A 26049-nucleotide genomic window follows, 5' to 3' on the forward strand; every position below is an offset into this window, starting at 1 on the left:
GTGCGATCGACAAATAATTGTTTCGGGTCTGGTTGTGCTTTGTGTCCGTTGTTTGTATGTTTGTAAAAGTCCCCGCGACACAAGAGAAATTCTTAGTGCGGGAGTTGTCTTTTTAATGAAAAAAAAAAATTAGCAGTTCACAAAAAAAAGATACTGAAATATTTTCTCTTCTGGCGCTACAATGAGTAACTATGATGTTTTAACATTAATGTGATAAGCCACCATGATCTCTTTGAAACCCGTTTGCTAGATGTTTTCGCACCTTAAACTTATTACGTCTGCGCGTTTGCGCCTAGTAAAATTATCATAGCAAGAGTTTCAGCTGCGTTATTTGCAATAAAAATACAATAAGGCACTTCAGTTATAATATAGGTGGTGTAAAAGGAAAAACAAAATAATGAGTAAAAATAGTTTTATTAAGTGCTTATAAAAGTTTTGCAGCAGGTACAATTAGCAATAACCACAATGGCACAACCATTGTTGTATAAAATAAATCTAAATGTTTTGGGCTAATGTTTTTCTAAGCTCTACATTCCAGCTAGCTGTTTATGTATATTTTTTGATAAGTAAAATAGTATCACATAGCTTGAAGCTAGTATTTATCCCATTTTTATTTATGATTGATCTACTATGGCACTTTATATTAAGTTTATTTCTTATTTTGATTTTTAGAACAGACTTTCCTATCATATGAAAACTTAAAAATTTTGACATTAATGACAGATGCTCTTGACTGTCTGTCAAAAGCGTTAAAATTATTCCGTGATTAAAGTTATTATACGGTCGGAAAATCAGCCCTTATATCAATAGAATATGTAATGCCAGTTTCTTAGAATTATACATAGGATCATATTTGAGGTTTCTGGATAAATCACGATATTAAATTCTAAATATTACATAAAAGTTTATATGCTATACGAATATACTCTATATTAATTTGTGCTTTTTCGGAATTGCTTATTATTTTATTGGAACTTAGTTCCGTACGTTATAAATTTACAAATTTAGTTAAAAATCACATTCACAACACGTAACAAACATACACAAGGAAAAAATTCATGAAGAACATTTAATTTTTTTATTAAAGACATTTTAAAGGAAGGTTTTAGTCTGATGTTTAAAGTGATAAATGCTTAACATTGAATGAGATGATGGCAATTTAATGGAACGCTAGCAAAACAAAGGACATACTAACAAAATAATTTAAGAAAGTCTTTTAAATATTTTTTTTTGTGTTCGTGTATTCGACTCTGTTTACTAAGATTGTAATAATGAAATTAAAACAAGATAACAAAATAAAAATATAATTTATTTTGAGCGAACGCGAATGTTACGTTTAATATTTATTTACAGTTAAAATATTGATTAAAAATCACATCCGTACAAAAATATTAAAGAAAAAATTACTAGAAAAATCATCTTGGTAATATCCATAAATACCTTGAAGTTGATTGTTCTATAGACAACATAGTACAGTTTGTACAAATAACAACAAAAGAAACATCAAAATATACAGTTCTCATTCACACGTTTCAAAAACGCTTAGGCGAAAGCGGGACAGCGATACTTTTTATCAAATCCATCTTTCAAACGCTACGCGGTTTGTTTTTGAACTTTTTCCCTGTTTAACCTTTCTGCTTCTTCTATGGAGTCCGGGAGGGGCTGGTTGAGAGTTTCTGGTAGAGTGAAGACTAGAAGACCAGCCATGACGGCCATGCTGCCGAAGAATATTGACGGCAGGTTGTCGTAGTATAATGCCTGAGAAAAATATAAATTTAGTTATAACTATGAACTATGCAATTATCTCAACTTTTCTACCAGTTAAGTTCCTGTAAAAAATACCAAGGGCATGTTATTTTTCTAGTGCTTTTCTCGTAAGATCTTTTACCACTCAAGCACACGTGCCAGATAATGTAATATAGTAAAGCTGTCATTTAACACTAATTATAGCATCAGTGTAGTAGAGATCACAGCTTTTAATACTTATGATAATAATACATCTTGCAATATACAGAGTTTCTAAGGTAACTTGACTTACAAAAGACCGATGAAAAGATACAAGTTAAATGTAGCCCTAAGATTAAAACGACCATTAAATATGAAATTTTATAAACAAACTAGCTGACCCGCGCAACTTCGTTTGCGTAACATAAGAGAGAATGGGTCAAAATTTTCCCCGTTTTTGTAACATTTTTTACGGGTTCTCTGCTCCTATAAGTCGTAGCGTGATGATATATAGCCTATAGCCTTTCTCGAGAAATGGGCTATCTAACACTGGATACTAAAACTTACCAACAAAGGCGTCAAAGGTGCCAAAGTAGATCCCACTCTGCCAGTAGACGAACAGATCGCTAACAACGACTGTCTCACGTTCGTGGGGAAGACTTCTGACACGTAGATATAGACAGAGCTGTAGGCGACTGTGATGGAGAACTTCCCTGATAGATAAATGACTAGGGACAGCCAGCCCGAACCTGATGAAGAAATGAAAGTTTTAGAATTTTATGAATCAGTATGTATTTGGATGAGACAAGCGTATTAAGTTGTAAGTAAGTGGGTGAAAAAATGCCAAATGTCTTAAAGTTTGTAATATAAAATGTGTATATTAGGTCGGAGAAACAATCTTTTCGCATAAAAGTATGTATGAACTTACGTAAAATATGAAAAAAAAACTTTATATTAAGATTTTTTTCATATTTGATTGTTATTTATTAGCTTTAGGAATGAACTCTTTGATACCAAGTGTATATTAATATCTCTTTTAAATTTTCTATCAAAAAGCAAACTTTTATATCTACCACGAAAGCAAATTTAAATTTTAATTATTTATTAATTACGATTGCAATTTTGTTCCAGAAACAATTTCAAAGTGGTTCTCTTTGACAAAAGTCTCACCAAAATTTAATTAAGCGGCAGCTTTGAAGATTTAAAGTCAATTTTCAATAATGTTTCAAACCGAGTCGCAAAATCAACACGAGATAATCAAAGTCGGAAACCACAAATCAAAGATAATCACGATAAGCACCCTTGGTTCTTCAAAATCGAAATTTCTGATTCATTTATTCATGGCAATGTTGACAAAACAAACGATTATCAAACGCCAAGTTTGTTAAAACCGCGAAAATTATTTATGTTTTACTATTGCCGCCTACGAAAGCTTCAGAATCGGTTTAACTTGAATATTCCATTAATTTAGGCTGTTATACAAACAGTGATTACTAAATAAACACTGCCGGAGCAAAATTCGCGCAAAACTCGAGTTAACGTTTGTTCCCATTACTTTGGGTGTTAGGACGGCAAAATGTCGTGTGAAAACGGAATTATGAATATTTTGTATCTTCTCTGTCTTGAAAACGTTTTAATTTAGTAGAAATTGTTGAGATTTGAACACATTAAGAGCTTTACTGACGGATATACTGTATGGTACTGACACAAAATATAAAATTTGGTTTCTTGAACTGGCATTTTGAAATTAACTTCGACTAACTATACTATACGCAACACTATATGCAACAAATCTTTTTTCATTGATTGTAGGGCCAAAGGACCACTAATTGATCTTAAACATGATCATCATTTAACCACAAAGGCTCTTAACCTTGTCCCTGTCTATCTAAAAATATAATTATAATTAGTGTTTTAGGTTTAAAACACCCTGTAGTAAAAAACAATGGGCACAAGTTCTTCAAAACATAAACAGTTTCAGGATTATCTAACTCGACTTTGGTTTTCGTCAAATTATGTTTGTTCGTCTGATTGTCTACCTTGTAATTGTCAATACCAACTACAACTCGTTTAGACAGTACATTTGTTTTTTATTACCTTTTGTAGATAAGTACTTATATTTTTAAAAAGACTACTGGTACAGTGAACTGGAAAAATCCATAAAAGTAATACTTAAAGGAATACTGAGTGAAATATTCTAAGATCAAAGTATTGTGCTTTTTATAATAAAGTCCAGGGGTATTTAATATAGATTCGTCACAGTTTTTACGATACCTATCATTGCAATTTATTATAGAAAAATACTTTAAGACATATTAATGTATATATTCTTAATTCACATTGATTGCACGAATCAACGATAAAATATACTTTTTCAACTACTTAGTTCAACACTTATGCACATATTTTATGTTAAAGTACGTAAGTTGTATTGTATAGCTTACCTTTTGGCAAGAACGACAAGCTGATACATAACAATGCGCTCAGCACATAAGTGATAATCATCACTCTCTTCCTTCCAAATCGATCCAGGACAAAGAGGCAGCAGAAATTCGCCGGAATCTCAATAAAGGCTACCAGCATAAAATTAACATACATATTCCCAGCCAAGGAAACTGAGTTTATGGACAGCCCGTAGTAAACAAATGTGCAGGTGATCCATAGAAATGAGCACGTGACCAGTCTTCTCCTAATAATACTAGATCTAATCACTTGGAAGAATATTGAAGGTTTCTCTTCTGCTTTGTTCTCTCCTTCTTCTTTATCTTCTTTGTCTTCTCTTGGCTTGTCTTTCTCCAACTCACATAACGGAGCTAAACCCGGTTCTGATAATTCTACTTTATTCATTTTGGCTGCTTTTCTGAGAATAACCAGCGCTTCTTCATGCCGCCCTTTGCTTATAAGCCATCTCACGCTTTCGTTCAATATCCATAAATATGAGAAAATTAAACAAGATGGAGCGTAGATCACTCTGAGGAGAGTTCGCCAATCTTTGAGCAACCAAGACAGGCCTGATAATGTCATCAGTCCAAACACGAATACTACGTTTATGAGTGTGTTTCCGAATACTCTGCCTTTTGGACCTACGAGCTCCATAGCTGGAAGAAAAAAGGTTTAATTATAGCATTAGTGATTTCTGAAACTAAAATTATATTCTAATATACTCGTAACCCTGGACTTTAAGGCCCAGTCTCTCACTCATCCTGGCAGTAAACTCATGTCCAGCAATAGATCCGTGATATCCGTCCGATAGTTGCTAATTTAACAGTCATGCGTGTGTGTAAGGACCACAGGAATTTTATTGGGTTTTGAAACCTATGGTACCGGACCATAATATAAGAATGCACTTGTCCAGTATATCTTTTTTTGATTTCTTAAAAAAGACTTGAATACATGGACCATAATTACAATGTTTAATAAATAAAATAGTTTACCTCATATTCTTACCTAAAACAAAAGCAGTAGTATAAGCACCAGCCCCAAAGCCGGCCTCCATAAATTCGAGCACAACCATCATGTAATAATTAGTAGAGAACGATCTAATGAATCCAAATATGGAGTTCATGAGAGCTGCTATAGACAACGCTACTTTCCTCCCGAATCTGTCCGACACGTAACCAGTGAGAGGCAATGATAGAAAGAGACCAGAGTTGTGGATTGTACCGATGAGAGTCCTCTTCCAATTTTGGCAGCCGAGATCGAACTGAAACAAAGAATATTGTGAGATATTTGATTGCAGATTTGTCGAGCATACTATTGGCAATAATGTCGTTGGTTCTATGCATTCACTAAGTTCAAGAACTTATAGAATTAGTTTGGGGCCAAATTGTATATTATACTACCTGTTAATATATCTGTAGGACGATTTTCTACAATTAGAATCGTCAAGTATTGAGAGTTTGTCCTTTAAAATGTATTGGCAAAATAGTTTCTACGACGTTCGCTAGAGGCGCTGAACCGATGGTCATACAACATTTATCGATAGCTAGCCGGTTGTCGGTAGTCGATAGTGGTAGAACATCGTGGAACTGTTTCTACAGATTTTAGCTCTATTCTAGCACATTTATCGATAAGCGAAAATAACAAATAATTTAACTAGCATCCAATTTCTGTATTCTTTTATCAGTGATAACGGTGTTAACCATTGCAAACAATTCCTACGTAAATCTTCATGGAACAACAAAAACATATTGTTCTCTAATATGTTTAAAAAACATTGTACAGAAAACAATACAACAAAATCTTTTTCATCATTCGCTACATATTTCGATAAGTAAATCACAATACAATTAAAGTCAAATCAACTCAGTGCATCAAATCCATTATGGTCGCGATTGTCAATGCGTTGAAGCCATTAGTGCGCGCGTGTTCAATGTAAATAAAATTATGATAAATGAGTGACAGCTGACATTATCGGTCAATTGACATGATAACTGACTGTCAGGAGTCGGGTCCTGTGCAGGGTAAATGTTTACATGTTGTGTAACTGGGGTTTGTATGCAGTTGGCAACAATTTGTATCTGTACATTGTTCGTGAATGATTGTTATTTGTTTTTATTGATTGGCTTCACCATACGAGGTAGTCCATTTAGAGCACCCATTCTAATAGCACCTTGTCTACGAAGGGCACCCAACAATATATTACAAGTTGACAGATTTTCTTCGTGGACAAGGCTAGGTGCAATTCGAACGGGTGCTCTAGATGGACTTCCTACAGTATAAAGCAGAGTCGCTTCTCGCGTCTGTCCCTATGTTTTTATGCTGAGATCTTTAAAACTGCGCAAAAGATTTGGATGAGGTTTTTTTTAATAGATAGGGTGATTAAAGAGGGAATCCTGTGTGCAAAAGTTTAAAGGTTTTTTGTAAAATAATTGTGTACGCCGGGTGAATTCGGGATGGATCGCTAGTGTTATATAAAGAAATATGACAGTAGAGCGTGGTATTTATGGGTGTTGCTATATCACTACGCCTATATTACCTAATGGTGCTAGCAGAGGTGTGACTTTACCCTTGGTTGGTCCTGCTATGAAGATAATGTTGCAATAAAATTCGACACAGGAATAAAAACCGGGAGTCGAACTTGCGACTACAAATGCATCAATTTAGTAAAACCACTTTAAATACTTACATCTCTAACCGCAGAATTTCCATAATAAACATAAGAAGCGCATTTCTCATGCGCGCTAGTGAAAGTATCATTCAAATCATAAACCCCACACGTTTCGTTACTTATCGTAAAGTTTTCATTGAAACTATGTCGGAAACACTTGGACAGACCAGTCTTCTCCTTCGGTATCGCGTGATGCAGCCATATACTCTCGTTCAGACTTTCACATTCACTGATTTGGCATCTGAAACAAATATTTCGCTTAGTTTGGTTTTAAATCGCATTTTTATTTAGTTTTGCAGATATTGTGTGATTCATATTCGTCGTATAATATTATAACAGTGTCAAAACGCAATCCAGTCTATGTTTCTCCTTCCCAAATACAATTATCCCCCAGTTTCTGAGGTACATTAAGAGGTAGTTTATCTATTCAATAGCGTTTTAACTCATATAGAAAAATGCTATTTAATAGATAAACTATCGCTAAACGTACTAAAAAACCGGGCTTTAATTTGTTACTGCGCCATAGCTGGGGCAAGAGAATCCCATAAGAATAAGTTAGGGCTTAAGAAGGAACTCGTAGGAATTGCAATATTTCATTACGATCGTTGTCTTTTTGCCAATAGAATAAGTGTAGCCACTGCTGTAGGTCTTAGTTAATTTGCCGCTTACAAACCTTATAGGTTTCTTAATTAAAAAACTACTTTCACAAAACTACACATTAATCCTTTTATCAATATTGTAATCATATAGCAGATGCTCATTACTCTTATCGTTAAAAATAAATATATTTTTCTGTTAAAAATATTAGGTCATGTATTAATATCATACGAGTATATTAAAGATAATTTCGGCACAAGCCCAGATAATGATGTTCGCGTGCCGTGCTAGTGTTGTAACTTTATCAAGAGGTTATCTACTAATTAAGACAAGCCTACGAATACGGTTCCACCTCTTTTTACGTCAATGATGATGATCTTTGATCTTTGAAAGCGGATTTGACTAAATATAGTTTTTGCCTAGGTATTTACTTGTCCCGCCTACGAGTTTACAAGTTTTTTTTCTATTTGGTGATCTATAAATACTTATTTATTGAATTTAAAAATTATCTTATTATTATAGAGGGACTTGACTTTTAGGGCCTTTTTTGTTGGGCGATTGTCTGCCTATATTTGCGAACTCTAATCATAATATATTTAACCCATCACTGTCATCTGGCTGGGACGAGCTTTTTTGCGCATTGTGATACTGTTTATTGTCTAAAAGAGAGTACCAGTCTTACCCTGAAATTTAGAAAGATAACACATATTTGTACAAAATATTTCACCACGACTTAAGGGTAAATCTAAGGCTAAAAGATTTAGGGCTGGGTATGTAGGGTATCTAGCCCAACATGCCCTAATTGTTGAAATAATAGTACTTTTACAAGAAAAAATATTTCAATTTGCCAGTCGCAACCATAAAATTGTGATAGTCCAATGCAAACTCGTCCAGTAGTTCTTGCTTAATTCCTAAACAAACGAACTGATTAACATAGCAGAAGCAACCGGGTTTCTTTAGTTATATCTGTATGTGGGTTAGTGTAACGCAGGGCTAGTGCTGATGAGATACGATGTGAAGCAACGCTAATGTGTTCTACTCTTAATGAATTACTATTTAAATAAGACACGCCCTACTCAGTCACAGTAAATATAGAGTTGTATTGAAATTAAACAGCTGTTCTCAGTAACTAAACGTTAGTAAGGAATAAACTAAAGTTGTCTAGTAATTAGCCTAATCTGTGGTAGGACTCTTTCTTGACACTACACGGGTTATATTATTATAGAGAAAGGCCGTAAATTCTTTTGACAGAAAAGTCATTACTCGAACATAATTTTGTTTATAAGATTAAATCTCTTCAAGTAATAATGGCTTAACTAATTGAATTTGATGTGTAATCTCAAAACAAATAAAAAGAAAGCACCAAGAAATCACTGCACACAATTTTATCCATGGCTGTTCTTGTTTTATTATATTTCTCCTTGTCAATAGTATCTAATCATATCAATCCTTATATTTTTACAAATAACTATCGAACATCGTGAGTAAATATAAGACGTGTCGATGTGTTGATATTTGATAGACGTAATGATAATTAATATCAGTCAGTGTGAGTGATTGATCGCGCGGTACCGCCGCGTGCGTGTGATAGCATCTCGAGTGGTGCAAGTTGTGACCCTTGTACCGCGTTACAAGTTTACATGGACTAAATGTTTTTGATACTTTTTTGTATTTTTTTGCAAAGCTAAAAAGCGACTGTAAAAATCCATACTAATATCAGACACTAGCTGACCCGCGCAACCTCGCTTGCGTCACATAAGAGAGAATGGGTCAAAATTTTCTCAGTTTTTGTAACATTTTTCGCTGGTACTCTGTTCAAGTTGGTAGTAGCGTGATGATATATAGCCTATAACCTTCCTCGATAAATGGACTATCTAACACTGAAAGAATTTTTTAAATCGGACCAGTTCCTGAGATTAGCGCGTTCAAACAAACAAACTCTTCAGCTTTATAATATTAGTATAGATTAGAATAGATAATTGCGTAAGTAACTTTGTCTATCTGTCTTTTCTTCGCCCATTACTGAACCGATTTGTATAAAATGTTGTGCAACTTTAATACCACAAAGCGACATTATACAATTAAAAACGCAAACCAGAAAAACAATAAATAATCTATTAAAGAGCAGAAACAAAGAACGTTAATTACCTAAAATCTAAAATTAAACAAGGCAGTCTTAACTAATATCAATTCATTGAACAAAACAAAAATCGTACGACAGATACTGTAACTAAAAACACGTGCAGAATATTTCGTAAACAAAATATGATTTTATTATCAAAGACAACCTGTTTGCTCGCAGCTTTGTCTGTGTAAAGTTGTTGTTTTTCGTCGTGTTAAATAACGTTTATAAATTATAACTAACCTCAGAAGCTAACGTGAGTTAACCAAACTGATGTCACTATGTAACTAATGTGAGAATTTAACACAAACTTAAACCAAAATTGCCTAACCAATATTCCGTTAAAAAAATGAAATCATAAGATACGGAATCTGTATTAAAATCTACATAAAAAATTCAAACGTTCAAAATTGAAGTCGATCTATTGTCGATTACTCAATTTCAGTATTAATAACGTTTGTAAAAATAAACTGTAATTTCAAGGGACAAAACTCAAAAATCGTTCAGCCGTTTGGGGTCAAAAAACAGACTAACATAAATACATTTATTTGGCAATATTTGTATATCTATACTAATATTATAAATGCGAAAGTAACTCTGTCTGTCTGTCTGTCTGCTACTCAATCACGCCTAAACTACTGAACCAATTTGCATGAAATTTGGTATAGAGATATTTTGACACCCGAGAAAGGACATAGGCTACTTTTTACCCCGGGAAAATGACGCATTTCCCGGGAAAATTCGGGTGGCGAACGAAGTCGCGAATATTCAATATTATAATGACATTGAATTAACAAAATTCCGTTGTCATGGCAACTGTTTTAATGGCGGATATGCCTTAGCGCGATTTCGTTATATTAAGAGATATAAATAATTTTGAGAATATTTTCCGTGAAAAAAAAGCATATTTTATATCATTAAAAACGTGGAAAATTCTGACCCATTCTCTCTTATGTGACGCAAGCGAAGTTGCGCGGGTCAGCTAGTTAGTGTTATATAAAGATAACTGATAAGTGAAGGTCGTGATCGTGCGAGGTGTAGTGTGATGTTCACGCGACTGATAACCGTACGTTGACCTACATCTAGTTCCGTGACAAAACTCGTATCGTATTTATCGAACTAATTATTTGATGCAATAAACAGTTTTCATGTAGACTGCAAGGAATAATGTAAGTTTGTGTGTTTTTCAAGTAATTGTTGTAATATTTACGTACCTACATTAGTTTTTTAGTATAAGGTCTTTACTTATTCGGAGGTTTTGTAGTGTCTTTAGGTCAAAGAATGCTACTATTTATGCCATGGTCAGTAAACGGTTTTTTTCAAAACCACTTTTCTTTTTCCATTTTTTCAGTAATAATCAGTTGTCTGTAGAGATTTTAATTTCAGAAAAAAATAAAAAGAATTAAATAGCTTTCTATGGAAGCAGTTCAACAATACTGACCTATTAAATGTAGCTTGGGTGCTGCCGGCACCTGTTTTTCTAAAATTATATTTTTAAATTGGTAATTTATTTGTTTTTTAATTAGATAGCGTTTTGTTTTGACTGACTATTTTTGATTGCATTTTAATTATTTTAGTTCAAATACACAGTGATAATTTCTGTAATTAAGCGATAACTTAATATTTTTGGTTGTATTGTTTTACAATTTAACATTCAAATCATTCATTCAAACACGATATACAATGGTTATTCGCCATATAACAATAATCACAAAACTAAAATATCTAAAGTATCAAAAATATTTCGTTGAACAAAATTAAATTGAAAACTGTAACAGTTTTCCGTGTGCAAACACCAGCTATGTAAGTTGCGAACTAAACTGGGTAAGTCGAGAGGCTTCACAACTGGGACAAATCCGTATAAGCCCGGTCTGCTGGCTCTAATCTCAACTAATGTTCTGATGAACATTTACATACGAGAATATTTCATACTGGTTCATGTTATTTTAGGTTAGTTTAATTTTGTCATATTAAAACTCACGAAAACGTTGGTGCGATGACTTACCCCCGGTTTCTGAGGTAGATTAACGGTAGTTTATCTATTCAATCGCGTCTTTTTTGTATGAGTTTCGACACTATTGAATAGATAAACTACCGCTAAATGTACCTCAGAAATCAGGGGTTAGACCCGTATCTGGAGGATTGGCGGGAGATAGCCAATGACAGAAACCGGTGGTAGATTTTGGGGAGACCTTTGCCCAACAATGGGACAGTACAGGTTAATAAAAAAACCCAAATTTCGTAGGTGTGTGTAAAGTTTTATTCTATTTTAGTAATTTTATAATCAAAATATTAATGAATACTAACGAGAGTTCGTAATCGCTAGTCCTGTATGACAAGATGTAACGTCGGGTAAACAATTAAGGTATATCCTAACCTTTAATTCTCAATCGCAGTTGAAGACCCGTTGCATTATAATATTGAGATGTATGGATGAGGATGTAATAATTATATAATGTAGTTTATTAAAATGGTACACAGTGGCGTTCTCTTTTAAAATTTATTCAATAGCGTTTAAACTCATATAAAAAAACGCTATTGAATAGATAAACTACCGCTAAAAGTACCTCAGAATTCGAGGGTAAGTCATTTATCTACGGAGTATCCGCGTCAAACTTTGCTTGCTACTGATCGTTTAACCGATGCACACAACTGGTTATGAATGGTTCTCAAGTAGTATGCCACAAGGATCCCGTTAGGATAAATATATACAAGTTCAACAGGATTGCATCGCAAAAAAATAAAGTATGTATCAATCTTGGAAGATGATTATAACGGTCTTTAACATTTGCACCAACTATAAAAAAACTTGCTTTTTATGACATTATGCTCCAAAAAAGAAAGAAAACGAACATTCACACACACACACACACACCCACACATAAGGTTTTATGTATGGGTATAAGATTGTTGATACTTTTTTACGCAAAAACTACTGCATTGAATTTGGCATAAAGGTGGGTCAAAACCTAGATTAATTTGTTGGCTACTTTTTATCCCTTTACCTTTCTATGCAAACGAAATCTACTGCGGGAGATCTTTCGTTCCGGTCAAAAGCTAAATAACGAAGGAAAAAGTGAAAGAAGATAATACACAATCAATTTACAGTGATCATTCATTCATGTAATAATTACGTCGGTTTAGCGGTCATCAATCAAACTATACAATCATTATTGTAGCATTGTGTATTCTAGATTGATTTCATTGATAAGGTTTATTAATAGACAAAAAAAAAATACAGAAAATAATACGGTTTAGTTTAGTTTTTTTTCAGCAATTTAAGTCAAGTGTGTCATTTTTATGGCTAAATTATAAAATTGATTTATATGCACTTTGTTAGAGTAATTAGTTTCTATAGATTCCAGAACGTAGAATTCGGATTTGTTTGATGTTAGGTACTTGATGGTTAATGGTCTTCAACATTCAAGAATTCTACATAAAACCACAGAGGCCCGAAACTTCATAAGTACCTAGTCAATGTTTTTTGATAATTTTCAGACCATTTCCATTTTGAATTCCACTCAACGAGAGACTATTTTCTACATAAATATTTCAAGACCTTCAGATTATCGTCAGGTTATTATCATTGAAGGATACAATTGCATTTAATACCAATAGAAACAAGAACTGCATTTTACCTAATAACCTCGTCAAACCGATGACAAAATTATGCAGCAAAATGCAAAGTTATTTCAAATGAGTCAAAGCCAAATGAGCATTGCGAGAATAGGCAAGTGACACGGAACGGCAAAGCAGACAGGAATGATTTCAGACATGCAAATATATGTAAATGTGCATCGGATGCTGGAGCTGTACATGCTCAGGCTTTGGATCAACATGCCTTGACGATTCGCCTCCAAGACGAAGCGTTTGGTACGTATATTAGTAATATGATGGCAATTTGAAATGAAAATGGATGTAGCGATGAAGATAAGGAATGCATTTTGGTATAGAATTTTATGGTCAATTGATAATTTATTACAAGCAGTATTTTGTTAAGAAATGGTGTGCCAAATGCAGGCATTTTATTTAGGTATATAATTAAATTTCAGATAACTTGTTCTGTGCTATTGCGAAAATGTTTGATGTAACTTTAACTCTACAATTTTTGCCAAATTCTAAGAAGTAATAAGTCCATTGCCTTGCCTTCATATGTCTGAAAAAATAACTGCTTTCACTGCTAAACTACAAAAGCGATTTGGATGAAATTTTGCAGGAATATAGTTGAAATCCCGGGATCAAATATCTACTTCTTGTTTTTCAAAATCGACCGGATAGAGTCGAGCGAGTGGAGATAGAAAAGTCAACTAAAATCATCAATTATGATTGTCAAAGTGTGATACAATGTTCTGTTCATCTTGATATATTGGTTGTAATTGCCTAGTATTAGTAGTATTAGCAGAATATCCTAGTAATTAATTGGAGTAGGGTTTCAAGGGCTGTCACTGTGTTGTCAGTATGTTACACTTAGTCTAATGCTGCGTCCTTATCGTAAGTGGTGACTTAAGGATTATAGACGTCTGGTATTACGTCACGTAGCTCTTGGGTACTGATTTACAAACTAGAAAGGTATTATGTCTTATGTCTTTGTTATGTGATATGTGCCTTTTTAGAATTTGCCTATCGACCGTTTGGAGGCGAAATAGTGTGGTGTTTAAATAAGAGCCAATGTGAAGACAACCGGTAAAGTCATAGTAGCTCGGCGTGAAAGCTGTGAATTTAATAGGAGTATATCCTTTATCCAATTTTTTGTTAAGATTATGGTCTGATGGCCGGAGGACTCAGGGAAGATTCATATCTGACGAAACATACGTCGCGTATCGCCAGAATAGACAAATGTATAGAAATCACTTGACCGTTCACACTCAACCGATGATGCGTGCGTCGTTGCGAATCCCATACTATTTAGGCTACGCCCGACGCATCTTCTGTCAAATGTGAATCGTCCCTTTAAAGGTAGATGTCATTGTAAAGGAGAATGTTCCAAAAATATTGTCCTATAATTGAACACAAGTTTAAAATTACGAAAATATACAAATAACAAAAAGATTATCGACCTTAAAAGGTGAACTTGCGCGTTGTCAGTAAAATAATCTGTGAAATATATCTTGGTGCCAAATTTTATTTGGCAAGTGGCTATAACAATTTTAGTTTCTATGAATATACAGTTTTTAGTATTGATTAAAGACTGGTAACCAAACACTATAAAATAAATGGTGATCCATTTAAATATACACATTCTACTAATGTAATGAATGCAAAGGTCTGCCTGTCCTTCACGTTTGCAGAGATATGTTGAAAAAAAAAGGAAAATGATGGTTTGAAAAGATGTGTGATAAAAAAATCCCTAAACTAGCTGAAAATGGACCAACGTTAGACCACTTTGAACGTATGCAGACTTGCAAACTCTATCGGATCAGCTAGTTCCGACTGCCTCTGTGGCGCAGTGGTTTAGGTCGCCACGCCGATACCACTGCAACGGGAGGTCGTGGGTTCGATTCCCACACGGGACAATTATTTGTGCGATCCACAAATAATTGTTTCGGGTCTGGTTGTGCTTTGTGTCCGTTGTTTGTATGTTTGTAAAAGTCCCCGCGACACAAGAGCAATTCTTAGTGCGGGAGTTGTCTTTTTTAAAAAAACAAAAAAAAAACAAAGTTCTCAATTTGTAAGCGATACCCACACATTTTCGGGTTAGAAACCTATCCCCCATCAGGGACTTGAAACCAATCAACTTCATACAAAATGTATGGAACTTTCCAGACAGTTCCGTGGCACTAGCATCCGGACTAAGTCCTCCATACATGCTTTAATACACACGTTTCAGAGATACGTGATATGTATACTGGGCAGATTGATGGTATCAATGCCTAACACCTCTATACTTTCAGAAAGAGACGTTTGTCCAGAAATGGGACAGTCTTTTGCGTATAGTTATAATCATTTTCATTCTTTGCTGTATGATATTTCTTGTGTTCTTAATAAATGCTCCTAACCCCCGGTTTCTGAGTACATTTAGCGGTAGTTTATCTATTCAATAGCGTTTAAACTCATATAAAAAACGCTATTGAATAGATAAACTATCGCTAAATGTACTCAGAAACCGGGCGTAAGTGGTGCAGAATCGTTATCAAAATATTATTCTTGTTACATTATCTAAGTAATTATTTGTTATGTCATATGTATTAACATTGCAACAAAGTTACACATTAGTTATTTACATCGAAGGATCCTTTACTAACAACAACTATATTATTTAGAATGAATTATTAATAGATACATCATTATATTTTTTTTAATATGAAAGAGTATTTGTTTGTGTGTCTCTTATGTCAAAACTGCTAAACCAATTTGGGTAAAATATAGCGAGTTGATAAACTTTATCCCAGAGAAAGAAATATGCTATTTTCAACAAAAGACCACACTGATAGACTGGGGGAACTAGTCTCGTGTAAGGATGAATTTTACACACGATTCATATTTATAGAAAACTAGCTGACCCGGCAAACGTTGTTTTGCCATAAAAATTTAAAAAAAGTGTCGTTTAGGGGCATGAAAAATAAATGTTGGCCGATTCTCAGACCTACTCAATATGCTCACAAAGTTTCATGAGAATCGGTCAAGCCGTTTCGGAGGAGTACGGTAACGAAAACTGTGACGCGAGAATTTTATATATTAGATAAACTACTTTTAATTCAAAATTTGATAAGCAAAGTCGCGCTGGTTTCTATGGTTTCTAGCTAGAGTCTCTTTAAGTACATAAGTAATACATATAGGTAAGGTCTTTAAACACGTTTTACTGCATCTATTTTAACTGCGTCTTTTATTGAGATGTGGCCATCAGTCGGTTGAGGAAAACAAGACAGTTAGCTTACTTAGAAAATAGGTTTTATTCACATCAAGTTTGTAAATGTACTATATTGCAAAATTCAAAATTTATTTTGGTTTCAACTTTAGGACTAGATCTAATATTTGACTTGGAATAAGGGAATATTTAATTCATAAAATTACAAGTATTTTTTCAAAAGTAAGATCCATAATGATCGAAAGATGAAAAACCAACATTTTATTTTTGGGTGCCAAAATAGCTAGACTACAATTTAATTGGAATACTTAGTTCTTTTCTTAGCAGAAGAGTAAGTATAATTTTTATATAAATAATTTTACAATAAAATATATCATGAAACATACGATATACGAGTGTTTTCTTTTATCATTTCATCTGACTTTGACATTATTTATTTTAAACGTAACAGTGTAAATCACACCACACGCAGCCGACCAATGGCAACCCGAATAGAATCGAACGATGTTTACTATTAGCCAATTTTATTACTACACAAGCGCTCATAGGTTATTACGCTCATCGGTCGATAAACGATCAATGGGTTAAGCAACCTTTTGCCCAGACACATTACAGATGCCCGTTTAGTATTATTTTTGTACCCGTGGTAACGTTAAAGGTATGCGTTATATTAGGTCGGGGAAAAAGTCTTTTCGCATTATAGTATGTATGAACTTGTAGTAAAATCTTTTCTCTACACAAAAAAGCTCGATATTTGGGTACCTCATGAGCTCATTGAAAGAAACCTAATAAACCGTGTACTCATTTGTGATTCTTAAAGCCAAAGAGATTTTATTACAAGTTCATACATACTTTAATGCGAAAAGACTTTTTCCCCGACCGGATATATAAACACACATATTCATTTAGAAAAGGATCTTAACCACTTTCTATTTCGCTTAGACCTCACTTAGACGAGAATCTATCATAAACTTGTAATAAAAACGGTTCCTTGGCTTCAGCATTTCGACTAAGAAGCCTTTGACTGGATCTGTAACAATATAGGATTTTTTTTTTCATTTCAACGTAGCAGTTTCCTGCGAGGCGCCGACATCTTATTTAAGACCAGGGGAGATCAAGCTTCCTTTTTATCAACGGCTGGTTGACGGATAACCGTCAACAAGTAGTTGATTGTTAACATGCTGACAATTACTGTCTATTGCAGTAACAAATCTTATAATTATATAAACGACTGGACCGATTTTGATGAAATTGTTTGTGTGTGTTCAAGGGGATCTGAGATTGGTTTAGATTCACAATTTTGTCCGCTGGACAATGTTTTTTTATTTAATTTTTATGGCAAAACAGGCCAGGTCAGCTAGTTTATTCATATAATACAATAATAGTGTTTTACATGTATTCTCCTCGCCAAGCTACAAGCTTGTTGGCGAGATGAAGGATACTCTCTAAGTAATACAGTTAATCTTATCAATAAGAAAAAACAACCTACATTTATTATCTATAGTCGTGCAATCGTTACGTAACGGAATACGCCTTGTATGTCTGTTTGATGTTTGTTATTCTTCCTTATTACCATGTCCTTTTGCTGATATCAATGTTGATTTATTGCGTTCGACGATTGATATTGCACTTGGTATGTTATCAGGAAATACCGCAAATCTCAAGGTAACGCCTGACCTTTTGACGATAGTCATAAACTGGCTTAGTCTTGAAGGCAATTACTGTTGTTTATATATTTGTAATTATAGTTAACGACTACCGCGCTGATCGATCTTTACGTTAAACTACGCTTACCGAGGTTGTTCTGTGGATAGATGACCATATTATACATTCCGAGTTTCTCCGTGTTTCGGAAATTGTCGGGCACGGCTGTCATATTCAAATATGTTTGACAGGCGTAAACAGTAGTCAGAAGCTTGACCCAGGTAACTGGGTTGTGGAGGTCCGATAGGCAGTCACTCTATGTAAAATGCTGGTACCCGGTAAAACTGGAAGCCGACTCCAACACAGTTGAAAGAAAGCCCAGACGGAGCCTTATTAAATAAATGCGATAAAAATGTATTATGGACATACATTTGAAAAGGATCTATTGTAAATAAGTTAATAGAAATACATGTCAAACGAACAAAAGTAAATGTTAAATTGCCCTTGAAATTACGCAAATATGACATAAGTATTTGAGTGTACAAAACAATGAATGTTAAGTTAACAATGATTTCAGTTGTATTGTTATTTGTACAAACATACAAACAAAAGTGGTATTATAGTGCTAGAATACTTGTTTGACGTTCATTATGATATTTGTGTTTCGAGTATTCTTTAGATTAACTTGGTTTGTACAATTTTATGAGATAATGCGTGTTAAAGAAACAATTAATAGAATTGTATTTTTAGCTCACGACAGTCAAGTTATTTAATAATTTGTTTAGGCTAGCTAATGCTTTCCATTATCGTGTGTACATTAGTACATACATACATTACATAGTGTGAAAATATTAAAAATGAAGCTTAAAAGTCTGACAACCAGTGTTACCGATGGTATCGTGTTATAACCCAGGTAAATAGGTTGTGATATAATTCGGTTCGGCGGCATAGCAACGGTCGGACAAATACGATTGAATGTTTAAAATAGGGTACTGATTAAAAACTTAAAGTTGTTTTTATGTTAATACGTGACATTGAACTTTGCTTTTTTGATTTTACGAATACAAAATATGCATAATTAATTCATCATTAAAAATTCAATTTTGCAAAATGGGCTTTTTTGTGCTGTGTCACATTTTGGACATAATATATGTTCTTGGCTATATTTTTATAATTTTGTTATTAAATAACGATCTGTTTCAACACTCGTGAGTAAGTATTGGTAAGTTCACCAAATGGGGTGTTGACAGATTTCTTCATAAACTTGCTGTTACTAAATCTATTGGATAGGTTATCCATGAGTCGTGTAACCAGAACTTAGACTTTTAATTGTCTCCTTTCAAACTTGTTTCTACTTACAAACATACATAATATCACGACTTTTTCCTATAGGGGTAGGCAGAATTTTCCATAAGGGTAGTCGACTAAAGAACGCCACTTTGTACGATTGTTACATACTTCTCTAGCCTCATTCACATCCATACATATTGTCATACCCTGTATGATTGTTATAGTACTCAAAAGTCCTGACTTTTGAGTGCTATAACAAAAAATAAATTGAGTAGGGATATTCAGAGATGGCAACAATAAAATAAATGATTCAGTCAATAACTATAATATTGTAGCACGTGTTAGTAATTGACCCAAACTTTTTAGCATTCCATCATCAGCCCAACAACAGCGGTCAATGGCAAGACCAAATCAATTCAATTGATAGTTTTATTGACACTTTCAACAGGAATGCGATCTCAATTGACTTTAATATTCAAAGAAGCTGCTACAGTTTATTTAAGAATATGACTTGTTATTCTTGAGGATATGGCCAATCTGTACTGTACTTTACTAATATTTTAAATGTGAAAAATCTTAAGTCTGGACGGAAGTTTGTTACTTAATCATACCAAAACTACTGAATGGAAGTTGATGATTTTTTTTATAGATGATTTAGGATTAAAATAAATAATACTTTTTAACCAAGGAAATCTTTTTGTGCCTACAAAGTCATGGACAGAAACTAGTATAGAAAATATATTTGTGTAATTTGATTCTGTGGAAGAAATATACCCCCATGGAAAAATACGTGATTTATGTATGCATGTAGTTATGTAAAATGTCGGTATACGTAATACATATACTCAAATACAAAAAATAAAAGGATACCGTAAAATGGGGTGGATAGACACAATTTTCAACTTCTACATCGATTTTCTTAAATATTTTATATGCGAATCATTATTGAAGTATTGTAAAATCAGGAGTCACGTTGCAATTTACTAAATATTTATGATGAAAATTAATTAAAACGTGTCAATAACTAGTAAATTAAGAAAAAGTAAGCGTTTTCTATTTACCTGGAAACAGGGGTCAAAAGATACGGGAGGGGGGTGAATAGAGAAAAAACACTAGGGTTGTCAAAATCAACTTTTATTTTTAATCAGTGTTATTAAGACAATATTTGTACATATTGCACACAACTTTCCTAGAGTACACGGCAAACCCAGCTAAATATATATATCTATCGCGATGATATCGCGTGATTTTTACACAGGTGATTTCGCGATAGATACATTATATCTATCGCGAAATCACCTGTGTAAAATGAGGGTTTGATTATAAAAAAATAACAAATAAAATAATGTTTTAGTTATAACATAAAACTATTAAATTCTAAAAATACTATCTATTAGTTTTTGGTTTACATTTAGTAAAGAATGAGATCAAGAATCACAAATACTCATAAAATAATAGTACTTATAAACCTAAGCTGAATACCTACCTATTAATAAAACTCACATTAAGGTAAAATGATTGTATAAACTGCAATCAGTGGTAAGTATGCTATGACTGAAAAACTTAAGAAGACGAAAAAGTTAAAATATTATACCTACTGAAAGTACTCAAATGAAAGTTCGAAGTGATCATTATGGGATAATAATTATGAAAACTATTAAATCAAGTAAATTATCAATCGACTCTAATCTAAAGCCATCAAATCTTTTAGGATGTCATCATCAGACCTGTAGTAACTGGGCCGCCGCGAAGGGCATTTTTTTGAAACGGTTGACTTATCTTTATTTGACAGTATTTTCTTCAATTCCGCATCACTAACTTTCACATTGGAAATAATTTCAACCTTTTTCGATTTCTTTTCATTGGGATATTCATTTTCATCTTGTACAATGGTTTCAACATGACCTATACCATTTAGGTCATCTTCAAAAATTAAAGGCAATGTTCTTATATCATACCGGCTGATGTTAAATGAACAACTTGGAATAGCTTCGTCTAGTGATATTGTGTGTTCAATAGTCGGGATGGTTTTGATGTAGGAACTATTTGCTTCTCGCTGAACACGGTGATCTTCAAGTACAGGTGGGTAATTTTTAACTTTTGTTTTTTTTCCTTTTCCCTTGCCTTTAGTGACCATATCGTTTACTTCTTTATTTTGCTTTTCATTGTTTTCTCTCAAGACAGAACAAGGCAAGTATTCTGGGTCAGACTCAATATATTCTTCATCACTGGAACATAAAACACTTTTCCCTGCCTGAATTTGAAGTTTTTTCTTTCTTTTAGGTTCTACTATATTGATAGTCCCATATCGCATTTCCTTCAAAAAATTTAATACTGTCGTATCAACAGCTTCGGCTGGTTTAGATGGATCTTGCCAATCCGGTAATTTTTTTAATACTTCTGATGGGTCCAAAGGATTTATCCCTGTTTTCCTAAAGCCAGATATGACATTAGCTGGACCATTTTCTTTAAGATCGTCCATTAATTTGCCCAGTAATCTAGGAAAACAACCCTTTGGGATTGAAGATTGATTACGGCCATCAGTTTTCTTCCATTGGAAAATGATTTTTCGCCACGCTATCTTCATAGGCCGAAAAAAGGCCACATCGAGTGGTTGCGTAAGGTGAGTAGAATTCGCAGGTAAGAAAATGAAATGGATATCCTTTTCCTTACACTTTTTTATTAATTCTATTGAAAGGTGGGATGATAGATTGTCGCCTATTAGTAACTTTTTGCCTGGTTTATTTTCAAAAAATGGAAAAATCATAGTGGTTACCCAATCGTGGAATATGTTGGCATCAAACCAGCCGGATTGACTTCTATTATAGCGTACTCCTTTTGGACCCGACTTGGTCCACGTATCAAATAAGTTCTGAGCTTTATAAACTACATATGGGGGTATAATTTCTCCTACCGCTGTACACGCCATCATAATGGATACTGATGCCTTTGAGTGATTCATCACCCGTTCAGGATATTTTGTTCCCCTCTTAGCTATAATCTTTTTTCGGCCGGGATCATCCGTTAAATTAGTTTCGTCGTAATTGACGATGTTCTCGATCGGAACGTCTTTAATAGATATTTTTAAGTGCTCGAAATAGTCTTTTATTACATCGGCTGAAACAGCAGCCCGATTCCTTTTAATATTCTGCGATACCCTTTGTGTTATTTTGTCACTGTGTCTCTTTAGAAAACTTCGGGCAAATTCTAATCCAGGCATGTTATCTTTAAACCTTTTTTCTGTAACACCTAAATTGTCTAAATAGTTTTTTACTAATAACCTCAAGTCATATAGTTCAAGAGGATAGCCCCACTCAGCACATATGTTTATATATTTTATGAATTCCAATTCCGTCTCTTTAGATAGGACTGTCTGGCCACCTTGTGATTTCATATTTTTAATGCTATGTCTGTGAAGGACAGATTTGTCCATATCAAATTTTTTCGCGATGCAACTCAAGGAATCGTTACTTTCCTTGTACTCCCGGACAGCCTGCTCTATTAGTTCTTTGGGGTACCTTCTATACTTCCTGCCACGAGGATCTGGCTTGTAAATTCTCGGCATGGTGGGCGCACCGCAATGTAGCCCTCGCGTACCTATTCAAAATAATTATCAAATATTTAAAAACAATAAATATAAATAATTAACATAACATAATATCATGCCTGTACTCCCAAAACGAGGGTGGTAGATGGAGGTGTTAAAAACATCCACATTTCGCCAACTGTGTTTTTATGTCCCAACGTAATAGGGGGCGAGCATATTATCAGACTCCGCGGTGCTACCGGGAATTGCCTGATGGATGAACCCAATAACACTGCCCGACCCGAGACCGCGCGTCCGATCCTAACTCAAGCGCAAGCTTATGCCACGACACTAACGAATAAATACCAATATAAATCTAAATAATAATTAACTTCAGCTATTACGGCAAAATATAATCATCATCATCATCATCATCATCGGTAAAATATCCCATTCTATTTTAAAATATAAAAATATTTAATGGCTCTGTAGCCATGCACCTAATAATTTTAAGTTCAACACCTGTGTGTTGCACTTAAAATTATTAGGTAGTAGGTACCTATACAAATATGTACGTGCTTTGACAAACCATGCCTCGATTGACAACCCTAAAAATCATGTTTCTATTGACCTCCCACCCGTATCTATTAACCTCTCATCCGTATCTATTCACCTCCAATGGCGTATCTATTGACCCTAAAGGCGTATCTATTAACCTCCTTCCCGTATCTATTCACCTCAAATAAGATCAAAAAAGCTAACATTTTGAATTTGCTAGAAATGAGAATATTAAATAATCAAATACGAACTTACCTTTGTTTTTCTTAAAGATAAGTAATGTATGTATCCAATTACACACACTTACAGGGTATATTAACCGAGAATTTGCTATTTAGCCAAAAGTTCTACACAGCAAATATTGCTTGATTGCACACCTTAACTTTAACCGCTTTTTTTTCTATGACATTTCAACTTGACATAAATTTGTGTGTGCCAAGCCTAAAGAAAAAATGTTGCTGTGTAATAAATCATAGAGAAAAATATTCTATATAAAGCTAGTAACAAATTAGAGTAAGCAATATCAAAGTGCCGGACATTTCTCTATTCACCCCACGATATCTAATCACCCCATTTTACGGTAACTGCATTTGTATTCAGACATTAACTCGTTTTGGTATTTATTGCATGTTTAATTTCCTCAACAAGCAAGTTTCCTGTTCCAGCGCAATATTGAACTAAATATTATTCAATTTGTCAATTGTTTTCGGTACTTTTACAGACAGGCAAGATATTTCAGGTACCTAATTTCTGAGGTAGAAATGACAGGGACTTCCTGAAAAAATATTTAAATGTTCTCGATATATGTATTACACGCCAGTTCTCTTAAGCCTTAGTTAGCATTGTCTAAAATTGTCGTTTGTCTGTCAGTATTTATCTGTATCAATATAATATTACTCCACAATTATTGTATCTGAATGTCAGAGGCGAAAATTTGATTAAAATGAATTAACGAACATCACAAAACATGAATGTTTTATGATGTTCGTTAATTCATTTTAAATCAATCATTATCATTTTCAATATAGATCTTTGGACTTTTGAAACTCTCAAAACCTAAAAACAACTCACAACACGTACATCTGAGTTCGTTAAAACTAAGTATTTTTGCAGTTTTTACAATACAGTAACAAACAGAAAAAAATAAACATATAGTCGATTTGAGGACCTCCTCCTTTTTCTTGAAGTCGGTTAAAAGCAAAAATAAGTAAACACTGTCACGTATTTAATAGACCTTTTTGTATGAAAATACTAATATTCTTTTTTCTATTGGTCACTAATTTGTACACAGCGACTGTAAGAATATTTTTTAGTGAGAAACCAATCGTAATTTTAATCTATTGTTGGTAAAAATGCTGCATAATATGCGTCAATGTTAACATTCTGTTGCTTTTGACTGTACAATAATGTTTACGTTTTACAAGCCCAGAATAAAACTGCCATAGGTCGATACAAAGTTACTTATTATTAACTAAAAACGTTCTTTTAAACCTACACGTGATATCTGAAAACACGTGAAACATAATTTACACACAAAGTACTGTATTTATAACATTTTATTGTTTGTTTAAAACGATCATTATTTTTCTTTGTTTTATGGCTTATTTTTATATGATACTGAAGATAAAAATAACTGATTAATCTAAGATGTTGTGTAATTTGGCGCTATAATTAAACAAATGAAATTATTAGGAATTAAAGTATTTATTTTAGTACTTTTTCTGGGCTGTATTGTGTGTTATAGGGACGTAAACACAAAAAACAATATACAGCGTAGCAGGCAAAATCCATACTTAAATATTTATTTAAAGTCTCGTTATCTAGACAACTTTATGTTTTTTGGAGACCGCGAAAATAAAAAAAAAAAAAGCAATTACTGGCAGCTAAGCTAATAAACAGATACTAAAGTATGTATACGCGCGATTACAATTTTGTAAATTATGATATCAGTTTCATAGACCACACTTTAAAAAAATATTTCGGGCCCCAACTGACGGCCTTGCAGCATCCCTATTTTTTGGGCCATTGTACGCATGCGCGGGCTTCCATCGCGTGATCGTGGGGTGGCGTGATTGCCGGGTTCGTCATAATCGAAAATATAACCCCAAAAACTGGATTTACACAAATATAATGACGATTCATTATTTGATCCGAACATAACAAGTATCATTTATGGCATCAAACGCTTCTTTCGAAACTAAATTCGTAAATAATTTTATCGGTTCAAAAATAACCCTTTAATTATATTTTAAGACTCACCTGTAATCAATGTCCGCGGCTTCAAACACGAACACAGAACCATACATTCCCGCCAAAAAGCACGGGAATAACAGCAAAGCATAGTTTACAATATTATACGTGCCGAAAGGTCCAAGCTCCTTCAGAATCGCGTCCAACCCAATAGCCGTGTTGTCTTTAGACATTTTAACTACAATAAAACTATCAGCCTTATTCAGAACACTTTCAATAACACTAGAAAGCTAATAATTAATATTTTAATTTATAAAAATATGTATTTTGTGCACGCTTCCACTAACACTCACGTTTGACGTGTTTATTTGACAGTTACGCACGCATGCGCATAACTGGACGCTTTATGGTATACATCGCGAAAAGGTTTGTATTTAATTACTCCCGTACGAGTAGTCGCGGCAGATGTCTAAACTTGTATG

The 26049-nt window shown here is 33.8% G+C and overlaps 2 protein-coding genes across 3 annotated transcripts; both read right to left on the bottom strand.

Annotated features, from left to right (window-relative positions):
* Positions 1 to 1290: 1290 nt before the first annotated feature.
* Positions 1291 to 26049, bottom strand: LOC142978756 (organic cation transporter protein-like). Of its 2 annotated transcripts, XM_076123314.1 has the most exons (7): positions 25921 to 26048; positions 25637 to 25805; positions 6854 to 7076; positions 5173 to 5428; positions 4170 to 4823; positions 2293 to 2474; positions 1291 to 1758 (listed from the first exon to the last, which is right to left on the bottom strand). In XM_076123314.1, the coding sequence occupies exons 2-7, from the start codon at positions 25798 to 25800 to the stop codon at positions 1594 to 1596; spliced, it is 1644 nt and encodes a 547-aa protein (XP_075979429.1). In that variant the 5' UTR covers positions 25801 to 25805; positions 25921 to 26048; the 3' UTR covers positions 1291 to 1593. The 2 variants fall into 2 exon arrangements, with proteins under 2 accessions (XP_075979429.1, XP_075979428.1); XM_076123313.1 differs by having other exon boundaries at positions 25637 to 26049.
* LOC142978978 (uncharacterized) lies at positions 20169 to 23950 on the bottom strand. The gene is made up of 2 exons (XM_076123639.1): positions 23633 to 23950; positions 20169 to 22890 (listed from the first exon to the last, which is right to left on the bottom strand). The coding sequence occupies exon 2, from the start codon at positions 22856 to 22858 to the stop codon at positions 20978 to 20980; it is 1881 nt and encodes a 626-aa protein (XP_075979754.1). The 5' UTR covers positions 22859 to 22890; positions 23633 to 23950; the 3' UTR covers positions 20169 to 20977.

This window comes from Anticarsia gemmatalis, chromosome 15 (genome assembly GCF_050436995.1).
Source record: "Anticarsia gemmatalis isolate Benzon Research Colony breed Stoneville strain chromosome 15, ilAntGemm2 primary, whole genome shotgun sequence".
Taxonomy (NCBI): Eukaryota; Metazoa; Arthropoda; class Insecta; order Lepidoptera; family Erebidae; genus Anticarsia; species Anticarsia gemmatalis.

What these genes read in the sequence shown, in the direction of transcription:
- LOC142978978 (XM_076123639.1), bottom strand. Translation starts at nt 22,858, where the DNA reads ATGCCGAGAATTTACAAGCCAGATCCTCGTGGCAGGAAGTATAGAAGG.
- LOC142978756 (XM_076123313.1), bottom strand. Translation starts at nt 25,800, where the DNA reads ATGTCTAAAGACAACACGGCTATTGGGTTGGACGCGATTCTGAAGGAG. An exon ending in GAAATTCTGCGGTTAGAGAT is followed by an intron (nt 5,429 to 6,853) that starts GTAAGTATTTAA and finishes TCTTTGTTTCAG; the next exon opens with TTCGATCTCGGCTGCCAAAA. An exon ending in CACCTTTGACGCCTTTGTTG is followed by an intron (nt 1,759 to 2,292) that starts GTAAGTTTTAGT and finishes TATTTTTCTCAG; the next exon opens with GCATTATACTACGACAACCT.